General features: G+C 45.1%; 1 protein-coding gene across 1 annotated transcript in view; it reads left to right on the top strand.

Moving 5' to 3' along the window:
• The window catches only part of rnd2 (Rho family GTPase 2), a 79,583-nt gene that overhangs the window by 38,782 nt on the left and 17,418 nt on the right, over window positions 1-23,383 (top strand). The window contains exon 3 of the mRNA XM_072487274.1: window positions 19,798-19,907. Coding sequence (XP_072343375.1) covers window positions 19,798-19,907 — 110 coding nt within the window. The remainder of the gene's footprint in view (window positions 1-19,797; window positions 19,908-23,383) is intronic.

Genomic DNA, 23,383 nt, shown 5'->3' with positions numbered 1-23,383 from the left:
CTTTTATAGTCAAATGAAGTAATTTTGAAGCATAGCCACTGTTATAATTTTAATTGCTTCACCATTGGCATATGTGCTTTCAGCTACCTAGGCCCTAACTCTGGAATTTCCTCCCTAAATCTGTCTGTTTCTCTACCTCTTTCCTCCTTTTTAAGATGCTGCTCAATATCTTTTTTTTTAAATTTAGAGTACCCAATTATTTTTTCCAATTAAGGGGCAATTTAGCATAGCCAATCCACCTACCCTGCACATCTTTGGGTCGTGGGGGTGAAACCCATGCAAACACGCGGAGAATGTGCAAACTCCACACGGACAGTGACCCAGAGCCGGGATCGAACCTGGGACCTCGGCGCTGTGAGGAAGCAGAGTAAAACCACTGCGCAATCATGTTGCCCTCTGCTCAATATCTTTTTGACTAAATCTTTGGTCATCTGTCCTGTGAGATGTTATTTTGTTTGATAACCGCCTGCTCCAAAAACCAATTCAAATTGAATCCAATTCATGGTCCCCACAAGAGAGACATTCCAGATTCAGGCATTACACCTGACCTCACGCTCATCTTAGCCAAAAGGCCGGGAAGCAATACTACACTTGATCTGAGCCAAAAGGCCGAGAAGCGATTGTGGTGTAGGATAGATACATGGTAGCCAATTTCCACACAAAGGTCCCACCAACAGCAATGAAATAATTAATCTGTCGTGGGAGTCAGTTTAGGAACAAATATTGGGCAGGATGCGGGAGGGAACAATCCTGTGCTCCTTCCAAATCTTATTATCTCCGGTCCCCCAGCCGTGTGTTTCTCAGCGGTGTGCAGTTTGCTGGATTTGGGATTCACTACTCCCGCTGCTTGTCAATGGGATTTCCCATTGAAGCCACCCCTCACTGCCAGGTAACCCACGGGCGGGGATGTGCTGCCAGCGGGAAAAGACAGTCCCCATGGCCGGAGAAGTAAGGGGGCTGACAGGGCTTCACTTTAACCTTGCAACCAAAATGTGGGAGCTACCAACCATGCCGCAGTCCCTGCACTGTGTCAACTGGGATGAGGAGCACAGGTCCCGGGACTGGGATTCGAGCCCAGGACTTTTGGGCGGAATGCTACCCGTGAGCCAAGTCCGCCATTCCACTAAAGTTAATGCAACCATTTGAGAGGCCGCTTAAGGAAAGTTCCAGCAAGGGAATTCCAAACGCCTTGATAAAACGCCTGCAGTGCTGTTGACAGAATGATTTCTATAATGGCCGTAGCCCATTGTGTTCAGTTTTGGTCTCCTTACTTGAGAAAGAACATACTGGCACTGGAGGGTGTGCAGAGGAGATTCACTAGGTTAATCCCAGAGCTGAAGGGGTTGGATTACGAGGAGAGGTTGAGTAGACTGGGACTGTACTCGTTGGAATTTAGAAGGATGAGAGGGGATATAGAAACATATAAGATTATGAAGGGAATAGATAGGATAGATGCGGGCAGGTTGTTTCCACTGGCGGGTGAAAGCAGAAATAGGGGGCATAGCCTCAAAATAAGGGGCAGTAGATTTAGGACTGAGCTTAGGAGGAACTTCTTCACCCAAAGGGTTGTGAATCTATGGAATTCCTTGCCCAGTGAAGCAGTAGAGGATCCTTCATTAAATGTTTTAAAGATAAAGATAGATAGTTTTTGAAGAATAAAGGGATTAAGGGTTATGGTGTTCGGGCCGGAAAGTGGAGCTGAGTCCACAAAAGATCAACCATGATCTCATTGAATGGTGGAGCAGGCTCGAGGGGCCAGATGGCCTACTCCTGCTCCTAGTTCTTATGTTCTTATGCCTTGCGATCGGGTTTCACAATGCTGCAAATATCTAGAGGCAAATTCTAATTGAAGGGTGAAAAAAAGAGTCACAATTATGGTAAGCACAACAATCCCAATACAATACTGAAGGACAAATATGGGGAAATGTTATATTCAAAAGACTCCAATGTGAGAAATGATACTTGCCTGTTCTACATAGGAAACCACTTCTTGTAGCTCCTGGTACAGCCGTGCAATGCTAAGTACACCAAGCACTTGCATGTTGCTAGATGTGACTGCCATTGACACAGTTGGAACATCTAAACTACCGCCCCAAGCTGTCGGCCCACTTCCACAGTATTCCACCGTTTCAACATGCATGCAGCAAAAGGACCCAACCCAACAGGAGTATGCTGAGCAAAATAACACCTGCAATTATGCTGACTGAATACAAGGTGGGCCTTCAATTTGTGTACAGATGTACCCTTGGCACTGTGTCACCTTTTAATCCTATAATTGCTGGGTGCTGCTGGTAATCACATGAATTACTGAGTAATCAAGAATATTATAAAAGGTGATAGCTGCAAATATACTGGTGTCTGTCATTTCCTTGTTCCTTACTGACTGCCCAGCGGGGACAACAGTCTTGCAAGGAGAGAAGACAGGCAGGGCTTCCAGCCAAGGCTCACCCTGCTACTTCCTCACGATGGAAAGTCTGTACATGTGGGCATTATCCGAGGATGGGATTCGGCTCCGCTGCAAGGTTTCCCGCAGTATTATAGTCCGCTGAAACTAATTGTCAAAGAGTGGGTTTCCTCCGAGTGCTCCGGTTTCTTCCCACAGTCCAAAGATGAGCACGTTAGGTGGACTGGCTAGGCTAAATTGCCACTTGGTGTCCAAACGTTAGGTGGGTTAATGGGGGTAGAGCGGGCCTAAATAGTGTGCTCTTTCGGAGGGTTGCTGCAGTCTCTTTGGGCAGAATGGCCTCCTTCTGCACTTCAGGGATTCTATAACCCTCGACTCCTTAGTAGATCAAAGCTCTAAAGCATGGTGGGGATGAACTACTATGTTTTGCATTCACTCTGCACAACGTAACTGGGAAAGGAAGTCTGTATCAAAACGTGGCTAGTCAAAGGTCCCTGTTGTGTGCTGACCTTTCACCGTGAGTCCGATTCAGTAGACTTGGAGAGTGCCCTATTATTTGAACGTGTGCCAACCAAAAGGTCCTGGTTACTCCAAGCTCCGATTACTTGGCTCCTCCCTTTTCTCCAGCAGGTCATTAGAACCTTTACTCATAGTCATATGATTCTGACGAAACAATGCCTGTGTCAGCCATGGATCAGTTGTTCACACTCTCAACTCTTGGGTTGAGGGTTGTGGGCTCAAATCCCACTCCAGAGCCTTGAATACAAAATTCTAGGTTGGCACTTCCAGTGAAGTCCCTTCAGCAGTGCTGACATTTGGGTCAAGCTGTATGTTGACCCCCCCCCCCCCCCACCACCCCACCACCCCCACTGTAGAGAGAGCACTTTGGGATGTCCTTGTGAGAGACGGTATATGAAATGCATGCATTTCAACCCTTCTGAGAATAGTACAGCACAGAAGAAGGACTTTTTGCCTGTCAAGTTTGTGTTGGTTGTTGACTTTGGAAAGAAAAACCTTGAGACAAGAACAAAGAATCAATGTGCACTCACAAAAAACACACCGTTGTGGTAGTCACGTATCTTGGTTGTGCCTGGCAAAAAACCCTCACTGTTGTGGTAGTCTGCACTGGCTGTTGGAAAGAGCACCCTACTTGAGCCCACACCTCCATCCTATCCTATATTATATTGACCAAGTGTGTCTCCTCTGATACTCTGAGAACCATCATGGGTGTACACTTTGCGGCAATAACAATGACACCTTTAATTTGAAGAAATGGCCTAATGCACTTCATGAATAGGTGTAAAGCAGTTGATGGGAGCCATGACGAGAGAGATTGAGGAGAAACGCTTGCTTGAAGAGATGTGTTGAGAGAGATTTGGAAAGGAGATTTCAGAGAATTGGGATGAGGTGAATGAAGACTTTGCCACCGATTGAGGAGTGGAACATATGTTTAGTTGCATTTCAGACTTGGTGGCAAATATATTTTGGTCAGCATGCGGTGCAATAATTGAGGTGTCCTCTGCAGATCTGACTCTTAAGGACAGGCTAGCATGAATGCTGACAGCTGCTCTTTAGAACTGCATTGAATGGGAGAGGCGAAGAATGACTTCTTCGGCAGATATGCATACCGTGTTATGACAATCAGCTTTAATGTGATTTGACTGCCAGCTGCTTTTGAGAACCACTTTCCTCACTCTCTAAAGGCCAAAACTTTGTAACAGAACCAGGATTAAACTGGCACCTGTCTTCCGCGGTAAAACTCAGTCAATCCATCATCAGGGAGACTGAATTAATAGACCACGGGGTGAGACCACATCAATGAATGTCCGTGCATGCTAAAACAGCCACATCACTTCCTGCCTTCGATGGGTCTTTCATTACAGATTCTCTTGTATCTATGTAGTATCGAATAACAAATTGGAAAATATCGGAGTCACAGTGCGATTATTTTTGAGCAAGTTTGGCTTGTGTTTAATTATTATTAATAAAACATAGCTCAAATTCCCAACCCCCTCTTTAGTTTATTCACCTCTTCGAGTATTGTCCTGAGAAAATGTTCAGTGATGCGTGCAAGCTTTACTGCCTGAATTCCATAAAACAGATCTGCTACTTTGGGAGAATTCCCAGTGTTAGAGTTAACACAATTGACTGCTGAATGAGCTCGGGGGACGCTGAACTTTACAACTTGATGCTTATGCTGAAAGCAATCCAATTCCAGATGCCTCATTCTAGATTTAATATTTCCCTTCACTAGATAGGCTGTTTATTTTTTCTTTTAAAAAAAATAAATATCTTCAAAGGTGTTGCAAATAGGAATAAGGCCCTGCTGTTAGGAACGGCTTTGTCAATTAGTGGACTTTCTTTCATCTCTGCTGGCTCTCCAGTATGTTCTTCATTAAGACCGCGCTTTCTCATGATATTCAGGTGGTATTTGTAACAGTCTGATCGGCCCGATCAGCCTCCGGGCCTATCAGGCACCGGGAATGAGAGCCAAACTAAGTCCTGGTTCTTTGATAATGGCCAAGAGTGCAGGAAAATGGGTTTGCCAGGTGGGTTACTGTAATTTTCTACTTGCACACACCAAATTTGTCCCTCTATTGAATCACACTGGTCTGACATTGATTTCTTCAGACTTCATCGATCTGATAGCAAGCCAGTTGGGCTCAGTAGTGAACTGTTGACTGGCTTGTCAGTGAGTGATGTCTGTAACTCCCGACTCTGTCCGACTTGCCAAATCACATGATCGTCAAATTAATTCTGATTGCCCTTTGAAAAAAAAATGTCCTCCTGAATTTGCTTTTTGGAAGAGAGAGAGAGAGTTTGCTTTTAACATCGATGGTTCTGTGAGGATTTGTTTTCACATCTGCTGTGGAATCATCGGGGAGATTTATGTGGTTTGCTGTTGTTTTGTTTCTCCGACCTGAAAACACATCCTTTTAATATGTGTTTCTTTCAGGAAATGCTTTTGTTGATGGCACAGAACATTTCTCAGCTGTGACTTCCTTGTTTGAAGAAAATTGCCAGGCTGAAATAAGCTCTTTGCTTTAATGAGCAATTTCAAGGAGATGTTTTCGGGTAGTTGAGTTATGCAGACCACAAAGGTGCTAGTTGTTGTCACCTGGGTGCTGAGTCGGTTGGTCTTGGTCTGGGTGGCACTAAGGGGCACTGTGGTTGATTGGTTTCAGTGGATCTCGGCTCCCCCATGGGTTAGAGAAGGAATATTGGAGGTCGAAGTGACTCTTGCCAATTGGAAACCGTAATCCCTGCTGGATAGTGAACAAGTGAGTGGGGAGCCAGGCCAGGATTGCTCTCTGGCTGCTATGCCCCACAAGGTGGAACAGCCTGCCAACATTCACTGTCCATCTCCACCTGGTGACACTTGCCCAGCGATCGTGGAACTGGACTACAGGAAGGCCTTAATTGACTCAGCAGAGTAGAAACGCTGTACTTTGGAGTTTACGCAGACTTTACTCCCCATAAACAGCCCACCAAGGCAGGCCAGCAGCAATTCCCGTACCAGCCTCCCCGAACAGGCGCCGGAATATGACGACTAGGGGCTTTTCACTAACTTCATTGAAGCCTACTCGTGACAATAAGCGATTTTCATTTCATTTCACTTGGGCCAACTGGTCCATCATGGTTCACACTCTGCACTTGCTCCACCCACTTTACCTCGTCTTATGTCATCTTAACAGTTTGCCCTCCTAATCCTTTCTTCCTCATGCACTTCTCAGCCTCCGTTTAAAGGCGTCAATGATATTTGCCTCGAGCACTCCAGAACTCTCAGCTTGGATACCCGAGGGCACAATTTTCAAGAAAATCAGAGATGCACAAGAGTCCAGTTGTGTTGGAGGAGTGCAGAGATCTGAGTTGTAGGGCTGGAGGAGGCTAAAGAGATGAAGAGGGCCAGGCCTTGAAGGGATTCGAGATGGATGAGGATTTTCAAATTGATGCATTGTTGGCCTGCGAGTAAATTAGTAAACCAGTAAATCGGAATTTAAGTACCATCTTGATGTCATAGTTAAAGAGCTGCTCTTCTGTCGTACTCCAATCCAATAATCATTATGCTGCATTATTCACTCTTTCTCCAAATGAAATTGCAGTTGTTTCAGAATATGGTCTCAAACGTACTGTAAAACAAATTGTGCCATTATTGCTTTCACTGCTTTTCAAAATCCTCGAGTAGCCGCAGTCGCTTCCCGCACCAAGACATGTCCACAGAATCCGCGATGCACTAAATGACGAGAGGTGTCTGTTTTTCTTTTGTGATTATCCAGCAGAATCTCTTTTCTGACTGTGGATTTACTTTTCCATTCTGCCGATTCTCTTCCACTATTCATGTCCACCATCCCACAAAGGAACAATTTTACACATCATTATCTGGCAGAAAGAGTGTTGCTACGCTACCTTTCAGAAGAAACTCAGCGACTCAAAGGCAGTTAAACTCTCTCTTAACAATAAAATGGGTCACATGTGCTTAATTCAATTACTGGAGGTTAGAAAACTAATGAATTTGCAGAAACCTTAAAGATTTTGTTAATTAAAGACATTTATTCCGCTCCCTCCCTGCACCAATTTTTCCTTCTCTCCTTTCATTTCCTGGTTCTTCTGGGCAGTTCTGCTTTTAAGGTTGGTAGGGAATTACTGGGGGGGGGGGGGGGGGGGATGAAGAAATCTATTGGTTTGTGTCCTTGGACCGTGGCTGAGGTGTTGCCCCTTTGTTCCACGTTGGAGCTGCTGGAGCCGTTTCTGCTGAAGCACTTAATGAATAGTTTCGTCATAACTGTACAGGAGATTAAAATGATCCCAGTCAATCACTGTTTCGTGAGACTGTTTAGGTCCTGCACTGCATCACTGGCATAGATCCACTTTCTCTGCAAAGTGTTACACATTTCCAAGTAACACTGACAATTGGAAGACTTGCAGGAATTTTTCATGCATGACCGTGGAACAATTGCCGTTCCCCTAGCTCTGGGGGAAAAGAAAACAGTTTTTTAAATTGTGAAGTTAAATTTCAGCGAAACAATTGATCACTGAGTGAGTGGAAACATTTGAAACAGATTTCAACTTCCCAGCGGAACAAATAACTATACACGGGTTGCCCGAAATTAGATTGGTCTGTGGCATCTTTCAGGGCATTTGTTTTTTTGCATCTGGATTTGTGAACGGTGGATATATTTGTTTAGTAATTTAATGATTTTGGCACTGCCATGCGTGGGGCTGTAGTACATTGTGCAACACTGCATGGTCTTATACCACAGTGCTGTATGGCCATGGCACTGCTCTATGGCACTGTTGCACTGCATCAGGATCTCATTGCTATCAAAAATCCCCCTTCAGGAAAGTACACGTTGAAAGAATGAACCGGCTTCTTCAATGATGATCCTTCTATGATTGCGTTTCCTGCTGATATTGACTGCCTATAGGCGCATTTTCCCCCCCAATTAAGGGGCAATTTAGCGTGGCCAATCCACCTACCCTGCACATCTTTGGGTTGTGGGGGTGAGACCTATGCAGACACTGGGAAAATGTGCAGACTCCACACTGACAGTGATCCGGAGCCGGGATCGAACCCTGGTCCTCAGCGCCATGAGGCAGCAGTGCTAACCACTGCGGCACCGTGCCGCCCCTATAGGTGCATTCCTAAAGAATGGTCCTTTGCTGAGGTATTGAAGGTATGCCATTACATGGCGAACTGTGCTGAAAATAAAACTTTCAATATAGAGGGCTCGAGGGAGAAAATTTTAACAAGCAAATTTTTCTCCAATTATTGTATTGACAAGAACTGCAATAGGAACATGTGTAGGCTGCTCAGCTCCTCAAACTATTTTGCCATTTAGTTAGATCATGGCTGACTTTAAATGGCAGATCTAACTATGGGCGTGGGGGCCTGCATTTTCTTTGAACAGTGGGAGACCCTCAACAGGTCTGGCCACTGCAGGTGATAGATCCGGGCCCTGGCCTCTCCACCAATACCCATACCCCAGACTGCCCCCCTCCCCCTCTCTCCAGGCCGCCCCCCACCCCCCAGGCCTCACCAACTCTCCCTGCCCTGAGACACTAAACTTTTTCTGGCCCTGGACTCCTGGGTCATCAGACGCTGGGTTCCACTTGCAGTACCAGTGCTGTCCACTGCAGGTTCTGGCACTGCTGGAAGTAAAGAGCTGCCGGCCTTTGAGGCAGGGCTTGAGGGGCACAAGTCCCGTCTCCAGTAAATTCACGCTGCTTGGAGAGTTAAATGGCTACGGGGCAGCGGGTATAAACGGGGATGTGCTCACCACAGACTTCCCAGACGGTGGGAAGTCACAGTTAGGAGAATAATCCGATTTTGTCTTTCCTTCAAATTCGATGGCTCCATGTTGCCCCTGTATTGAACACCAGTTGCCTTCGTTTTGCCCATGTTTTATGGTCTGGGCGTTGAAATTTTGAAAGTGTAAAAAAGAAAAAATTAAGGGCTGAAGAAATAAATTATCTGTGTAATAGGAGATACAAATTTCATTAAATTTTGTAGCGTCGTCTCTTATATAGTTAATCCTTTTTGATATCTAAACTTGGCCTACAATGAATGGCTGCAGGGAAAGAGCAGGTCCTATATTTAAGTGTGTACCATCAATAAAAATGTGTCCACTGTGCAGCAATCTGTGAAGGAAAAGTGCAAACAATACACGCCATTCAACAAAGCCATTAGAAAATTAAAAATAAGAAATACATCAGTCATATACCTGACAACCCACTAGTCCTTTGCTGGAGACTGCAATATTTCTTCTCGCCTTCCAGTTATGGAGTTAAAGCCACCAACGTTTATTTTGTTTCACCCACAAGGTTAAGCACAAGGAAAGGGTCACTTCGTGCCGAGTGGCTTTTTCTGTTGTCAGTCTTTCTCCCCACCAGAAGGCCAATTGAAAACTCTATGCAATGGGTGAGGAATGGCGCTCTTTAATGTATTGACCACTGAAGGATGTTGGGACTATCAACAGTCCAATCAACCTTTTCCAGGTTTCTGAACCCCCTTGCTTTTCCACCCTCACCAAATTAAGTTCTGGGTGGGAAGACTCATGGTCAACCTTCCCGTTTCACTGCCGATTGAGGCCTTTAAGCGGTCAATTGGTGATCAATTATATAGTAACTTATTACATGGTAAACCCAGTTGCAGGTGGTCCTGTCGCATCACGGTGTGCATGGTAAGCAAAGCTGTGTGGACCAGTTGTCATGTATGAGAGTGGGCAGAACAGGGGTCCCTTGATCAAAAGCAATCAGTGCCTGATTGAGGGACTGGACATTAGAAAGGAGGAGATAAGCGCTACCCCCCCTGCTTTTACTTCATTCACCCTGCCCCTCCCCTTCCCAGCAAAAACGACCTCCCCTCCCACACATTACGTACCTATGGCTTGTCTTCTCTGTGGCCCTGGGACTTTGTAAGGGGGGGGGGGGGGTTGCGTTGACAGCAGCAATGGTTGTCTTAGTGGCACTGCTGAATACAAGAGTTCCTGGTCTCTGATTGCCCGGCATCCCTCTTTAGACAGAGGTATGCTCCCCCTACCCCCAACATCTTGATTCACGGGCATAACCCGCCAGTGCCTTGCTACTCCTTGATTGACATGTGGTCAGTGGACCTTCAGAAAAGAGGCATTGTGGATCTCTTGCCTGCTGTCTCACGGGCAGGTGAGACCATGATGCCACAACAACATTCCACGCCACATCTAAAAGGTGCCTCAGAACTGCACAAACAGATTTTGAGGTAAAGCCAATTTAGTTGCTGTCCTGTGAAGCAATTTTGCCGAATACTAGATGCTTCCAAATTTTAACCAGGGGCTGGAAAATATCATCCTGAAACATTAACTCTGCTTCTGTCTCCACGGATGCTGCCTCAACTGCTGAATATTTCCAGCACTTTCTTGTTTTTATTTCAGATTTCCAACAGGCTCAGTATTTTGCTTTTGTTTGGTAGAAAAACCATCAAGTCTTTCATAGGCTTGCCTAATGTGCAACATACCATCAAGGTTTTACGCAAATCGATGATTGGATTGAATATGGTGACAGATCTTTGGACATTGGCTCCCACTTTAACGGTGAAACGTTTAAGACCCAATAGGTCAACCCACTCCTCCCCTACTCCACCCTTCAACCGCTTCCCGCAATAGAATGCTTACAAAAAGTACCTGTATGTATTCACTATTGCTTCTTTTCTCCTCTTGTGCACAAAATGCAGGTGTTCTAGTTATCCCTGAATGCACCTAAATGCCCTTCAGTCCACACAAATTAATTCTGTCCCATAATTAAAATCCCAATGATCAGTTTTAAGTGTACCTTCCCTGAAAACAATGACAAAAACATGATTTTAATGAAATGTTGCACAGTGTACTAACATAATGAATGATTATGGCTTAAATGGAGATTCTGAAAATTGGGATCCATTTCGATTTCTGGCCAGCAGCGTTGGATTCCAACATGGATCCAAAAAGCGAAAGTGCGATGGCCAGAACACGACACTCTGACTCATTTATCAATGATTTAATGAGTTTCTCCCTGTTCATTGACTAAACTCCAGTGACAGTAGCAGTGCTGTGTTATTTCTTTTTTTAAAAAATGTATAATTGTCTTTTGTTCATTAATGATGAATGAATGGAATTCACCAGTGATGCTTTCAGCAAGAATATTAATGGAATGGAAGTCAGGGGGGCCCATAGTGTAACAAGGCTGACATGCTAATCAAGGAAGATGCTAATATTTAGACGACATTAATTTATAACCTAATGGCATCTTGCATTACGGCAAGTATACAATCGGGCATCATGGTAAATTTGTGCAATCACAGACAATATTGGATAAAAATGACCTGTCAACAATTAAACAGTATTCATGCTTGATGTGTTTGAATCCCTTTCTCCACCCCCCTTACCCCTCCAATCTCAAATTATTTCATTTATTTTAAATCCATATGTGCTCAAATGTTTCTCCCTCTATTAGAAAAGTCAGTGGATTTAATATAATTGAAAGATCTGTAGCACCGGTGCTTCACAGGGCCAGGGTCCGATGTTCGATTCCTGGCTTGGGTCACTGTCTGTGCGGAGTCTGCACGTTCTCCCCATGTTAATGTAAGCCTACTTGTGACAATAATAAAGATTTTTAAAAAACGATTATACATCACTGACATTTCATAACAAATTTTTTTTTTGAGTACCCAATTCAATTTTATTTCCAATTAAGGGGCAATTTAGTGCTTCCGATCCACCTACCCTGCACATCTTTGGGATGTGGGTGTGAGAGCCGTGGAGACACTGAGAGAATGTGCAAACTCCACACGGACAGTGACCCGGGGCGGGAATCGAACCGGGATCCTTGGCGCCGTGAGGCAGCAGTGCTAACCACCCTTCCATCACTGACATTTCTAACCTCAGATATTTCTGAAATTAATCTTTGTTGATATAGCTTTGTAAAGAATGATTCATTTCTCCAATCTGCGCCACCGTGACAATTTCTGGTACTGGTTATTAAACAAAATTTAAAAATGCAGTGAACCAAGTGGCATTCCTTAATATTCTCACATTAGGTCATTTTAGGGATCCCTGATCTTGTTTCAGAAAATAAAATATAAATTCAGCCATTTTGAGTTCGTTCGGCACGACTAATTAAAACTTTAGACCTTTGACCTTACTGATGCAGGAATATTGGAGGTCTTATCTAATGGTTAATGCCAGTTGAGAATTTTGCAAAATATTTTTAATTTTGTAAATTATAAATGGAAATATATTTTCCTGAAAAATACTTTTCCCTTCCAAAGTCTTGCTGGTGGAACTAGTTAATTGTTGCCTACATTTATTGTAATGTTTGCAGTCTCTTAGGTTTGATTTCCTTTGGGCGGTACGGTGGCGCAATGGTTAGCACTTATGGCGTTGAGGACTCTAGTTCGATCCCGGGTAACTGTTTGTGTGAAGTTTGCACATTCTCCCCGTTTCTGCGTGAGTCTCACCCCCACAACCCACAAGATCTGCAGGCTAGGTGGATTGGCCAGACTAAATTGCCCCGTAATTGGAAAAGAAAATAATTGGGTCTCTAAATTTATGTTAAAGGTTTGATTTCCTTTACTTCTGCTTGGTATCTAAGAACTCACTGGTTGTTTCTAGCATTCTTCCAAACTTTTATTCTATTCAAAGCTCTACTCGCCAGTCCTGTGCATCATATGCGGTGGAAAAATACCAAATATGTAGTTTAACACTTTAAAAAAAAAAAAAATCAAACACTCTCAATTTCTGCTTAAAAAGGCAAATTTTTTATTAGAGCCACATCTATTCGAGAATAAAATCAAAGTCATAGATTTGACGCATTCACTTTGAATATTATACCAGCTGCTATGTAGTTCATCTTCGTCCTTCCTCATACCTGAACTCCTGGCTTCATCAAAGTGAGTCACCCTATTTAGTCGCAGTGAACATGAAACTATAATGAATGTTCTGGCACTGCACAAAGTGTTGCCAATTTGTGCGCTTGTTGCATTTGTAGCTGTATTAGTATCCTCACCTTTAACATGGCCAGCTCTGGATACCACTAATAGAAGATTAATGCTGAAAAGAGAGAAATGTTGCTGAAGCGATACCAGATACCCTGGCCATACATCCCCAAAATTGACTGATTGAATCAAACAACATGTTGTTCCAGTTATTTGTAATAGGCAGATACTAAATGCATTCAACCAGGCCATGCTTGCAAAGCCCAAACAAAATATCTCCTGTTAGATGTGAATCTGCAATCGGGCAGCACTTGCTGAAGAATTCTGAATGCGTTAATAGCTACACTAACAACCAATTTAAGATAATCAGTCAAGTTCACAACATGACTCACTTACGCTTGCTCAAAGCAACACACCCATTCAGACACACGAACCACCATTCTCTGCAAACACTAGGAATATGTTCAAGTCTTGTAACTTTTTTGCATTACTCGGGAGCTTGGGGTATCTATAGTTTCCAGATGCAAGTTTGGGCTGTTGGGAGGGAGGGGATGCATATGGATCAAATCACCAGGGTAAATGTCTTCAAGAGTTCCAGACGTCAACATGACCACCCCACTCTTACGTGGCTGTTTCAGGGACCAATGTGCTCGCAAACAAGCGCGCGATGGGTGCTCCGTGTCGGAACAAAGTTCCAGCCCTCTGGATCCGATTGTCCTGGAGTGAGAGCATGAGTCCATGTGGCCGTTTGTCTTGACAGCCAGGGGGCATTTTGGGCGATGCGGATATATTTCCTCCTTCCATTCTCTTTGTCCGCCAATGGCCGCGCTCTCACCCTCCCACGCAGGCGCTGGCCACTAAGGGACTAAAGTGCTATTACTGTTGGATCATTAATCTTTTTTTTTTCCTGGTCTAACTTTAATTCTTTAATTAATTACTGATTGGCTAATATCTTAATTACTATCATAAGTCATGTTAATAATCTTTGCATCATGACTTTCTTAATTAGCCTTTCTATTTCCTAGTTACTAGCTTCCTGTATAAATGATCAAATTTATTTCCTCTGTTTTGACGATGGAAGTCAAATACGATTGCTATTGACGTGTGACACGCATGGAATTCCCTCAGCATCTATGTTTCCAGTTCAGTTATCTAACTCTTTTACAATTTACTACTTCATTTGAACTGGCTCTTTGCACATTATTTCAAAATAAAATGAAACCATCATCAAAAATAAATTACTTCTTGATGGTGTGTGGATGTGGGAGCATCGGAACTGAATGATGCACCTGAAATATTGTCTGTTTCTCTCTCCACATATGCCACCTGACGTGCTGAGTATTTCCAGCATTTTTTTATTTGCATTTCAGATTTCCAAAATCTGCAGTACTCTACTCTCCTATTATATGCTCTACATGTTGGGGCATTTGTAAGTGTGGTTAGATTCAATTACGTATGGGAAATTATTTACCTCGCAATGCAAACTAAATGTTTCTGTTTAACAAAGCCCACTTATGTGGGTAGAATAACACATCATTGTAGGTGAATTAGTTGGTGCTAATTTACTGAGCGGTTTGGGCAATTTTAAATTTGGAAGTGAAAACATCCTATTTGCCAATAGGATGTGTCCCTGTTAGTTCAAAATATTCTCATTTGTACATGAGAGATTGTTGTTTGCGGTGCTTGAGGTTCAAGTCTTTTGGATGTTCCTGTCCGGATATTACGTAGAGCCAAGTTCAAAGAAGTGGCATTGGTTGCATAACTTGAATGCCCATGGAATAGAATCCCTACATTGCAGCAGGAGGCCATTCGGCCCCTTGAGTCTGCAGCAATCATCTGAAAGAGCACCCTACCTGGGCCCATTCCCCTGGTCTATCCCTGTAACCCTACCTAACCTGCACATCTTTACACACTAAGGGGCAATTTAGCATGGTCAATCCACCTAACCTTTGGACTGGGGAGAAAACCGGAGCACCCGGAGGAAACCCACGCTGACATGGGGAGATTGCAAAATCTCCATGCAGTCATCCAAGATGGGAATCAAACCCAGGTCCCTGGCACTGAGACAGACTGTGCTAACCACCCTGCCGCCCTGTGTATAATTGTCTGACAAAGCAGTGGTTATAGAGTGTATCGTACTGCAACTTGGTCTTTCAATGGGCTTTACAAATAGTGTAGAGTGCACAAGCAAAAAGGTTTTGCTAAACCTATTTTTAAAAAATGAACTATGGTTCCCAATTCTGGATAAGGGAAACGGAAGAAGCACCAGGACCCATGATTTATCTCTCTGGTTCTGGAGTTGCCTTGCCAACAAATCAGCAACTTTGACTCCTGTAGTATGAATCATGGTGAGGATCACGTGAAATTTGGCATTCCACCACCCACTGGACTCTTGGATATATGGCAAGTCATAAAAGACACTTGGGCTTTGCAGTACTGCTAGTTGGTGCCTCAAAGATGTGCGATGCAGTAATGACCTGTCATTTCACTGATTCCTCAAGTTGCCTAAAGGTAAACCGCACACGTCAAAGATGGGCTTCAGTATTCTTCAGTATTCTGCTGATTAACTTGTCCAGTACCAACAGCATACTCCGAATGTCATTTAATAGGACAGTTTCTGTGCCCGGATGATCCATGTGTTGACCTTGCACAGCAAGGCGTGTGTCAAAGCTGAATTCCTAATCCCAGAATAAGATTTGTGGCATGAAGAGGATTTCCAAAACCAATAATTCTGTGTAAATGGCAGTTATTTGGAGCTGGCCTTTGTGCTGCAGACTCGCCAGAGATTATCAGAAGTAGTCTCCCGAAATAATACAGCTTTGCTCTTCATTTCTGAGTGAAAACGCATTCCAGTAGCCTTAATGATGTCAAGTAAAGTTCTCCGTCCAGCAAGGCCTGAATCGGGAAATGTGATCGGGTGGAGAGTCGCGTGTCAACTGAAATCGTGGCCGGTGCACTGTTGAGGGACCAGAATGCCATGCTCTGGTCCCTCGACAGTGGCGTGAATGCGTTCTACGCCGCATTCTTGCGTAGATATGCAAATTATACAGTAAACGCCATTGGCATATCATTAGTGGGCCCACAATTCTCCGGGCCTCCAGCGATCCTCCGCCAAGAGGAATTATCCACTGCGCGGTTCACCTTGTGGTATTTAAAATTGGGAACCGGTCGCCGTGGTTGCTGAGGGTGCAGGAGGGGGTACAAAGTGTCCAACAGAGCTATTGTGTGCTGACAGTTGTGCCGCTGGCCCGGGAGTAGCGAGGGGTGGCTAGAAGGTGGGCCGTGGGGTCGAGTAGGCCACCGCTGACTGCCCACTGGTAACCTAGCGCCATGTGTCATATCAGTGCCCCCCCCCCCCCCCCCCCCCCACCCCCCCCCGGTCTGGTGCAACAAAAATATTCTCCTTTTTTAATGAACGTGTGAACTGATATGAACTGGGCTGTGAACCGCAAAAATAGACTTGGGTGGAGCAGCAAATGCAGTCATCTGCTTGCGTCTTTTTGCTGTTTTGTTTTGTGACTCACGGAGGAGTGTCTGTCGTTCTCACCTGCATCAGAAAGTAAAATAATCCTCCCTGGTTCAATGTTGTGACTGCACCTGGCACCCTGTAAATAATAATGTGGCTTTGCACATTTTCATTCTGTCACTCAACTTAAGAGGAAAACATAAGCCATCCATTTTCCAAACAAAACAGGAACTGAACACCAGTTGAGCTGCTGTGGCATTGTTCACGGATAGTCAGCCTTGGTGGCCTGGTTGAGGTATTTGGGTGGTAATCTGGTTTATCGCTTGTGAATGCCGTTGCTCCTCTATTCCCAATGAGCCGGCAAGTCCAGATGGATCCTGAGCTCAAGTAAAATGTAATTACTGTTCGAGGTTTCTGCAGATTAGCCTGGTTTGGGCTCCTTCCTGGAGGAGAGACCTGATACCTCGCAAGGTCAGGAACAAATCCACAGGAAATGGCTGGTTTTCTTTTGCTTGTTTGTATATTTTTGAAGGTTGTACGTTGTGATTTACTGTTTTTACGCAGTGTTTGGCATTCAGTGACGTTCGCCCAATCTGTCATATGCACAGGCTGATGCAGTGTTTCGAGTGCAGCGTGAAAATCCTCCGTACATTAGCCACAATCGAGTAGTGAGTATTTGTAATGGTGAAAGCAATTGAAATGAAAGCAGAAAATATCATTCATTGAAGGTTGCCATGAGCATCTGCAAAGAAAATGATAGTCCAAACTCATGTATTACAGGTCATAGGGCAGAATGACTGGGGCTGCAGTGGCCCCATCCCCAGCAAACAAAATCTAGCACAGATTGCATAAGATTCCCTGGCTTGCCCCGCGGCTTTTTAATGTCCGTGGGGTAGTTAATTGGTCTGAGGCGGGATTTCAGGAGAGGAAGTCCCCCCGTCCGCCCGGGCCTGTCAATCCACACACAGGGCGGTGTAAAATTCCAACAGTAGTCCTGGAGTCATTAAGGCACAGAAGGAGGCCATTCACAAGAAATAGGAGCAGGAGTAGGCCATATGGCCCTTTGACCTGGTCCTTCATTCAGTGCAAATCATGCCTGATCTTGGGCCTCAACTCCATTTTCCTACCTCCTCCCTATATTTTGTAGTTGCCCGAGGCACCAAAATTCTGTCTGTCTCAGCCTGAAATATATTCAACGATGAAACATCCTCACCCATGTGGGTAGAAAATTCCAAAGACTATGCTTTGAGTGAAATCATTTCTCCTCATCTCAGTCCTAAATGATTGCCTCCCCTTATCCTGAGACTTTGCCTCCGTGTTTCAGATTCCCCGACCAACGGAAACAATCTCGTGACCTCTAGCCTAAGAAATCCCTTCAGTGTCTTGTAGACTTAGATGACATCTTTTCTCATTCTTCTGAACTGCAGAGAATATAAACTCCCAATTTAGTCAACCTCTCATCACAGGACAACATCCCTCATTCTAGGGAATCTTCGTTGTACCATCTTTGCTGTACCGCCACCAAAGGGTATCCTTTCTGAAATGTGGAAACCAAAACTGCACACAGTGTCCCAGATGATGTCTCAAGGAAACCGTGTACAATTGTAGCAAGACTTGTTTATTCTTGTACCCGGCTTGCAACGCCTCCTGAGATCTAACGTGATCTCGCGACACGTTGCAATGTCAATCCCACCCATTGTGCACAGGATCACTTAGCAAATCTGCATGTTAAAATGAGATTGCTAGTCTCACTTAAATGTGCAGGTTCCTGAGTTACCTAAAACATTGATCAATCACCTTTGCCTTGGAGATCCCAGGTGAATGCTGTTCAGTACTGTTCTCCAGAAACTGGGATCAGATGGAATGGTACTTGTCAGGGTCTCCAAGGGGACTGGAGGCCCCCAGCTGTATGCCCTTTGGGCAGGGTGCTACCCTGGCACTGCCAACTGGGGGACTTGCGTCAGGGGCTTCTGTGACTCCCACTACACTGAGGAGTTCTGGCAAGTGGAGCTCTTCAGTGCACAAAACGGGGCCCTGACCCTGTTTATGTGCGGCCTCAGGCAATTGAGAGGTCATCGGTGTGCCATGATAATGAATGGTTAGCCACTGGGATCAGTGCTGGAGCCTCTCCCTTGTACAATTTATATAAATGACTTGGATGGAGGGACTGTGAAGGTGGGACTGTGAAGGTATGGTTGCTAAATTTGCTGACAACACAAAGGTAAGTAGGAAAGTGAAAAGGACATAGATAGGTTAAGTGACTGAGCAAAAATCTGGCAACTGGAGTATAACGTGGGCAAATGTGAAACTGTACAATTTGGAAGGAAGAATAAAGCTGAAACTTGTTATCTAAATGAGAGATTGCAGGGACGTGATCTAACTAAAATAAAACAGTGTCGTTCTGGGAGGGATTAGCGGGGTCACGCGCCGCTCCCCGAGGCAGCACTTAGCCGCATTTCCTGCACTGAGGAGCTCGGACAGGAATGGATTGGGGCGCCATTTATAAACGTTGCCCCAATCTCACAACTCTCCAACACAACCCCTGGACCCCCCCACCCACGACATGTGTGTCTTGTTCCCTGGGGGGGGCGGGGGGAGAGAGGCTGCACCCCACCACATATGGGCAGGGCACCCCTGGGCCCGATCCCTGTTGTGGGCGCAATGCCTGCGTGGCACTGCCAACTTGGCACTCTGGCTGTGCCACCTGGGTACCCTGACAATGCCAAGCTGACACCCAGGTGGGGTTACAGGGAAGAGGAATGGGGTTTGTTGGCAACAGCAGGAGGGTGTCTCCCAGCAGAGCAACCCACCCCCCACCATTTCCTGAAGTTCCTTTGAATGAGGGACCCTTACCCACCCCACCGGAGACCACAAGCAACATGCACAGATTTGTTTGTGCCCTTTGCATGGCTGCTTGCCTGCTTGCTGTTGAGCTAATACCAACTGCAGTGGGAAGAGGCCCTGATAATTGGGCATTAATTGCCTACTCCAGGACCTCAATTGGCGACGGGGCAAGAAGGCCAACCACGGGTCTCCCTGCCACAGACCTAATGGGGTGGAGGCAGGAACATGGTGGGGTTCCCGGCTATTATCCTCCCACCTGATTTAAATACCCTCCCTACCCCCAAACCTGGCATGCAGGGGAGACTAAAATACCACCCAATGTGGATTTTCTTTTTAGTAATGTTGTATCAAAATCAAACTCGCTTTCCCTCCATAACTGGTTGATTGTAGCCCACTGACAATCCAATGAGCAATTCACTTTCTGCTTTCTGGGTTTACTAAATGTAGCATTCTGGCATGAGACATGTTCAGTGAACTTCTCTTTGATCTCTGTGGCCCATTGCAAATGTTTTGTTTAACGGCTTTTCCAAAAAAAAAAGAAACTGCACATTTCTTAGTCATGACAGGAGCTCTCACAAGGTGTGTAAAATACTCCTTTTCCATCCCATTTTGACATCTTTCTTCATTTCCCTCCAGGATCAGCATATTATGACAACGTTCGCCCGCTGGCCTACCCTGACTCGGATGCTGTGCTAATCTGTTTTGACACCAGTCGCCCGGAGACTCTAGACAGTGTTTTAAAGAAGGTTGGCGTCAATTTCTCATCCTTTTTAAGGAAATAGACTAGTCGGGTTGTGTGTCTAATGTTGCAGAAAAAAGAATTAGGCCCAGCTGGAGGGCAGAAATTACTTTGTGTGTTCATTTTAGCAAAAGAAAAATGATTAGCTCATTGGGATGAAATTTCTCGCCGGTTGAAGTAGCGGACCTCCTGCAAGTCCGGTTCGCAGGCAATGTCCGCAGGGCGAACTGCTTTAGAATGGCCTTCGAAACAGCTCGAAGGTGAGGAAGGTACAGGGTTCGAAAAACAGAAAATGCTGGAAACGCTCAACAGGTTCAGGCAGCCTCTGCGAAGAGAAATGTAACGAATGTTCCGTTGAAAGGTCGTCAACCCGAAACGTTAACCTCTGTTTTGTCTCCCCACCAATGCTGCCTGACCTACTGAGTCTTTCCAGCATTTTCTGCAGATTTCCAGCATCTGAAGTATTTTACTTTTGAAGATCAAGGTCTATTGGGAGAGAGCAATTAATTTTTGATTACACCATTCAACAGCCAACACCGATGGGCCACATTGTGTTATTTTAAAAAATAAATTTAGAGTACCCAATTAAGGGTCAGTTTGGTTTGGCCAATCCACCCATCTTTGGGGTTGTGGGGGTGAGACCCACGAAGACACGGGGAGAATGTGCAAACTCCACACTGACAATGACCCGGGGCCGGGGTTCAACCCGGTCCTTGGTGCCGTAGGCAGCAGTGCTAGCCACTGTGCCACCCGGAGCCACATTGTGTTATAAACTGAAATAGTCCTACAGTTAAATTTTACTGAGTTTGTTTTTCAGTAGTATTTCTAACTTTAAAACATATTTCTCTTTTCTGATTTTTGTGTATGTAAAGCTTTAAGTAAATTTTAAAAATGCTTCCAGAGCCTGTCAGGAATAATGTCCAAAGCTAACGCAAGGTAAATCTTTTACAGATACCCTTCTGGGGACCATGGTTTAAACTTTAATTATCTTTAAGAAAATGTTCAAATTTTAATTTTAGGAAGGACCATACATAAAGTCCCAAACCTTTCTATTCTCCTTCTGAAATGTAAATTCACAAGCGAGGGTGGTTTAAAAATAAAACATGCTTTTGGGCAACTTTGAGAAAGGGATGCTTTCTTATGGTTAAAGGATTAGATCTCACAATACTCTCGTATAGAGCCCCAGAAAGCAAGCTGAGAAACCATGACTTCTCAGTGGTATGTTTTCATAGTCTCACGTTCGCAGCATTTTTTAATGCTTATTGATGCAAGCCCTTGTGTCAGTCACAGTTGTACTAGAGGGTAAAGTGCTGGGAAACACAAAATGCTAGAGTCCCACAAAAGGTCAGAAAAGAAATGTCCATTTTTCTCTTTACAGATGTGGACTGTCTGTGTGTTTCTGATACTTTGGGGTTATTGGTGGAGGGTGTCCACCGACTGCTTGTTATCCCTACCCTGTGGAGATGAGAGAGAGAATAGGATAAGAGCAGGAGCCTCTGAGAAAGAGGGCTGCATGTATAAGAACCAGTCCAGAGAGATGAACGATATTTTCTGGGCTCATCCTTCAGTGCACCGCTGAGGGAGAGCTGCAGCATTGGAAATGTCATAAACCATAGAACGATAGAATTCCTACAGTACAGAAGGAGGCCATTCGGCTCATCAAGTCTGCACCGACCCTCTGAAAGAGCACCCTACCTAGGCCCACTTCCCCACCCTATCACTGTAACCTTACCTAACCTGCACATGTTTGGACGGTGGGAGGAAACCGTAGCATCCAGAGGAAACCCACGCAGACAAGTGGAGAACGTGCAACCTCCACATAGCCACCCAAGGTCGGAATTTTAAAAATACTTCCAGAGCCTGTCAGGAGTAAAGTCCCTGGCGCTGTGAGGTAATCTTTCGTTAAAAAAATGCGGAAAGCAACAACCATAGGTTCGCCCCAGGAAGAATGGATGGAGGATTTCAGAGCTGGTACCAGTTGGGAATTAGGAGGGTGGGAGATTTATTTATAGATGGGACTTTTGCGAGCTTGGGAGCATTGGAGGAAAAGTATAAGTTGCCCCGGGGAAATTTCTTGAGATATATGCAGGTGAGGGTGTTTACTAGACAACAGGTGAGGGAATTTCCGTTGCTCCCGACACAGGGGATACAGGACAGGGTGCTTTCAGGGGTGTGGGTCGGAGAGGGCAAGGTGTCAGAGATTTACCGAGAGATGAGGGAAGAGGGGGAGGAGTCGGTGGGCGAACTAAAAGGAAAGTGGGAAGAAGAACTAGGGGAGGAGATAGAGGAGGGTATGTGGGCTGATGCCCTAAGCAGGGTAAATTCCTCTTCCTCATGCGCCAGGCTTAGCCTGATTCAATTTAAGGTGCTACATAGAGCACACATAACGGGAGCAAGATTGAGCAGGTTCTTTGGAGTGGAGGACAAATGTGGGAGGTGTGGCGGGAGCCCGGCAAACCACGCACATATGTTTTGGGCGTGCCCGGCACTGGAAGGGTATTGGAAGGGAGTGATGGGAGTGATTTCGCGGGTGGTGAAGGCCCGGGTCAAACCAGGCTGGGGGTTAGCTCTATTTGGAGTTGCGGAAGAGCCGGGAGTGCAGGAGGCGAAAGAGGCCGACGTTGTGGCCTTGGCGTCCCTAGTAGCCCGGCGCAGGATCCTACTCATGTGGAAGGAGGCGAAACCCCCCGGACTGGAGGCCTGGGTAAATGATATGGCGGGGTTCATTAAACTGGAGCAGATAAAGTTTGCCCTGAGAGGATCGGCTCAAGGGTTCACCAAGCTGTGGCAGCCATTTCTCGACTACCTAGGGGAACGTTAGAGGGAAGACCGATGAACAGCAGCAGCAACCCGGGGGGGGAGGGGGGGGGGGGGTTTAGTTTAGTTTAGGTAAAAGATAATGGGGTTTTGTTACTTGTGTATTGTTAAAAATTTCTGTATTGTTATTGTTGCATTTGCTTTGTAAGAGGGGAAAAATTGTTGTTTGGGAAAAAAATTTCAATAAAACATATTTAAAAAAAAAAAAAATGCGGAAAGCAAATAGTTTCCAGTGTGACCTTTTAATATTGCTTTTGAAAGACCTTTCAAGAAGTTTGAAGCTGAGGAAGGTATAGGGTGATTAAAAATGGAGAAAAAAAAAACATGAAGGGCAGCACGGTGGCCTAGTGGTTAGCACATCTGCCTCACGGCGCTGAGGTCCCAGGTTCGATCCTGGCTCTGGGTCACTGCCGGGTGGAGTTTGCACATTCTCCCCGTGTCTGCGTGGGTTTAGGCCCCACAACCCAAAAATGTGCACAGTAGGTGGATTGGCCACGCTAAATTGCCCCTTAATTGGAAAAAATAATTGGGTCATCTAAATTTTTTTTTTTTTAAATGGAAAAATGCTGGAAATAATCAGTCGGTCAGGTAGCCTCAGTGACAGGAAATGGAGTTGACGTTGTAATGGTTAACAATGTTCTGCTGAAAGGTCATCAACTTAAAACT

The sequence above is a fragment of the Scyliorhinus torazame genome, chromosome 21 (assembly GCF_047496885.1).
Source record: "Scyliorhinus torazame isolate Kashiwa2021f chromosome 21, sScyTor2.1, whole genome shotgun sequence".
In the NCBI taxonomy this organism is placed as follows: Eukaryota; Metazoa; Chordata; class Chondrichthyes; order Carcharhiniformes; family Scyliorhinidae; genus Scyliorhinus; species Scyliorhinus torazame.
Note: the sequence above shows the minus strand (reverse complement) of the source record. Positions and strands in the feature narration are given on the sequence as shown.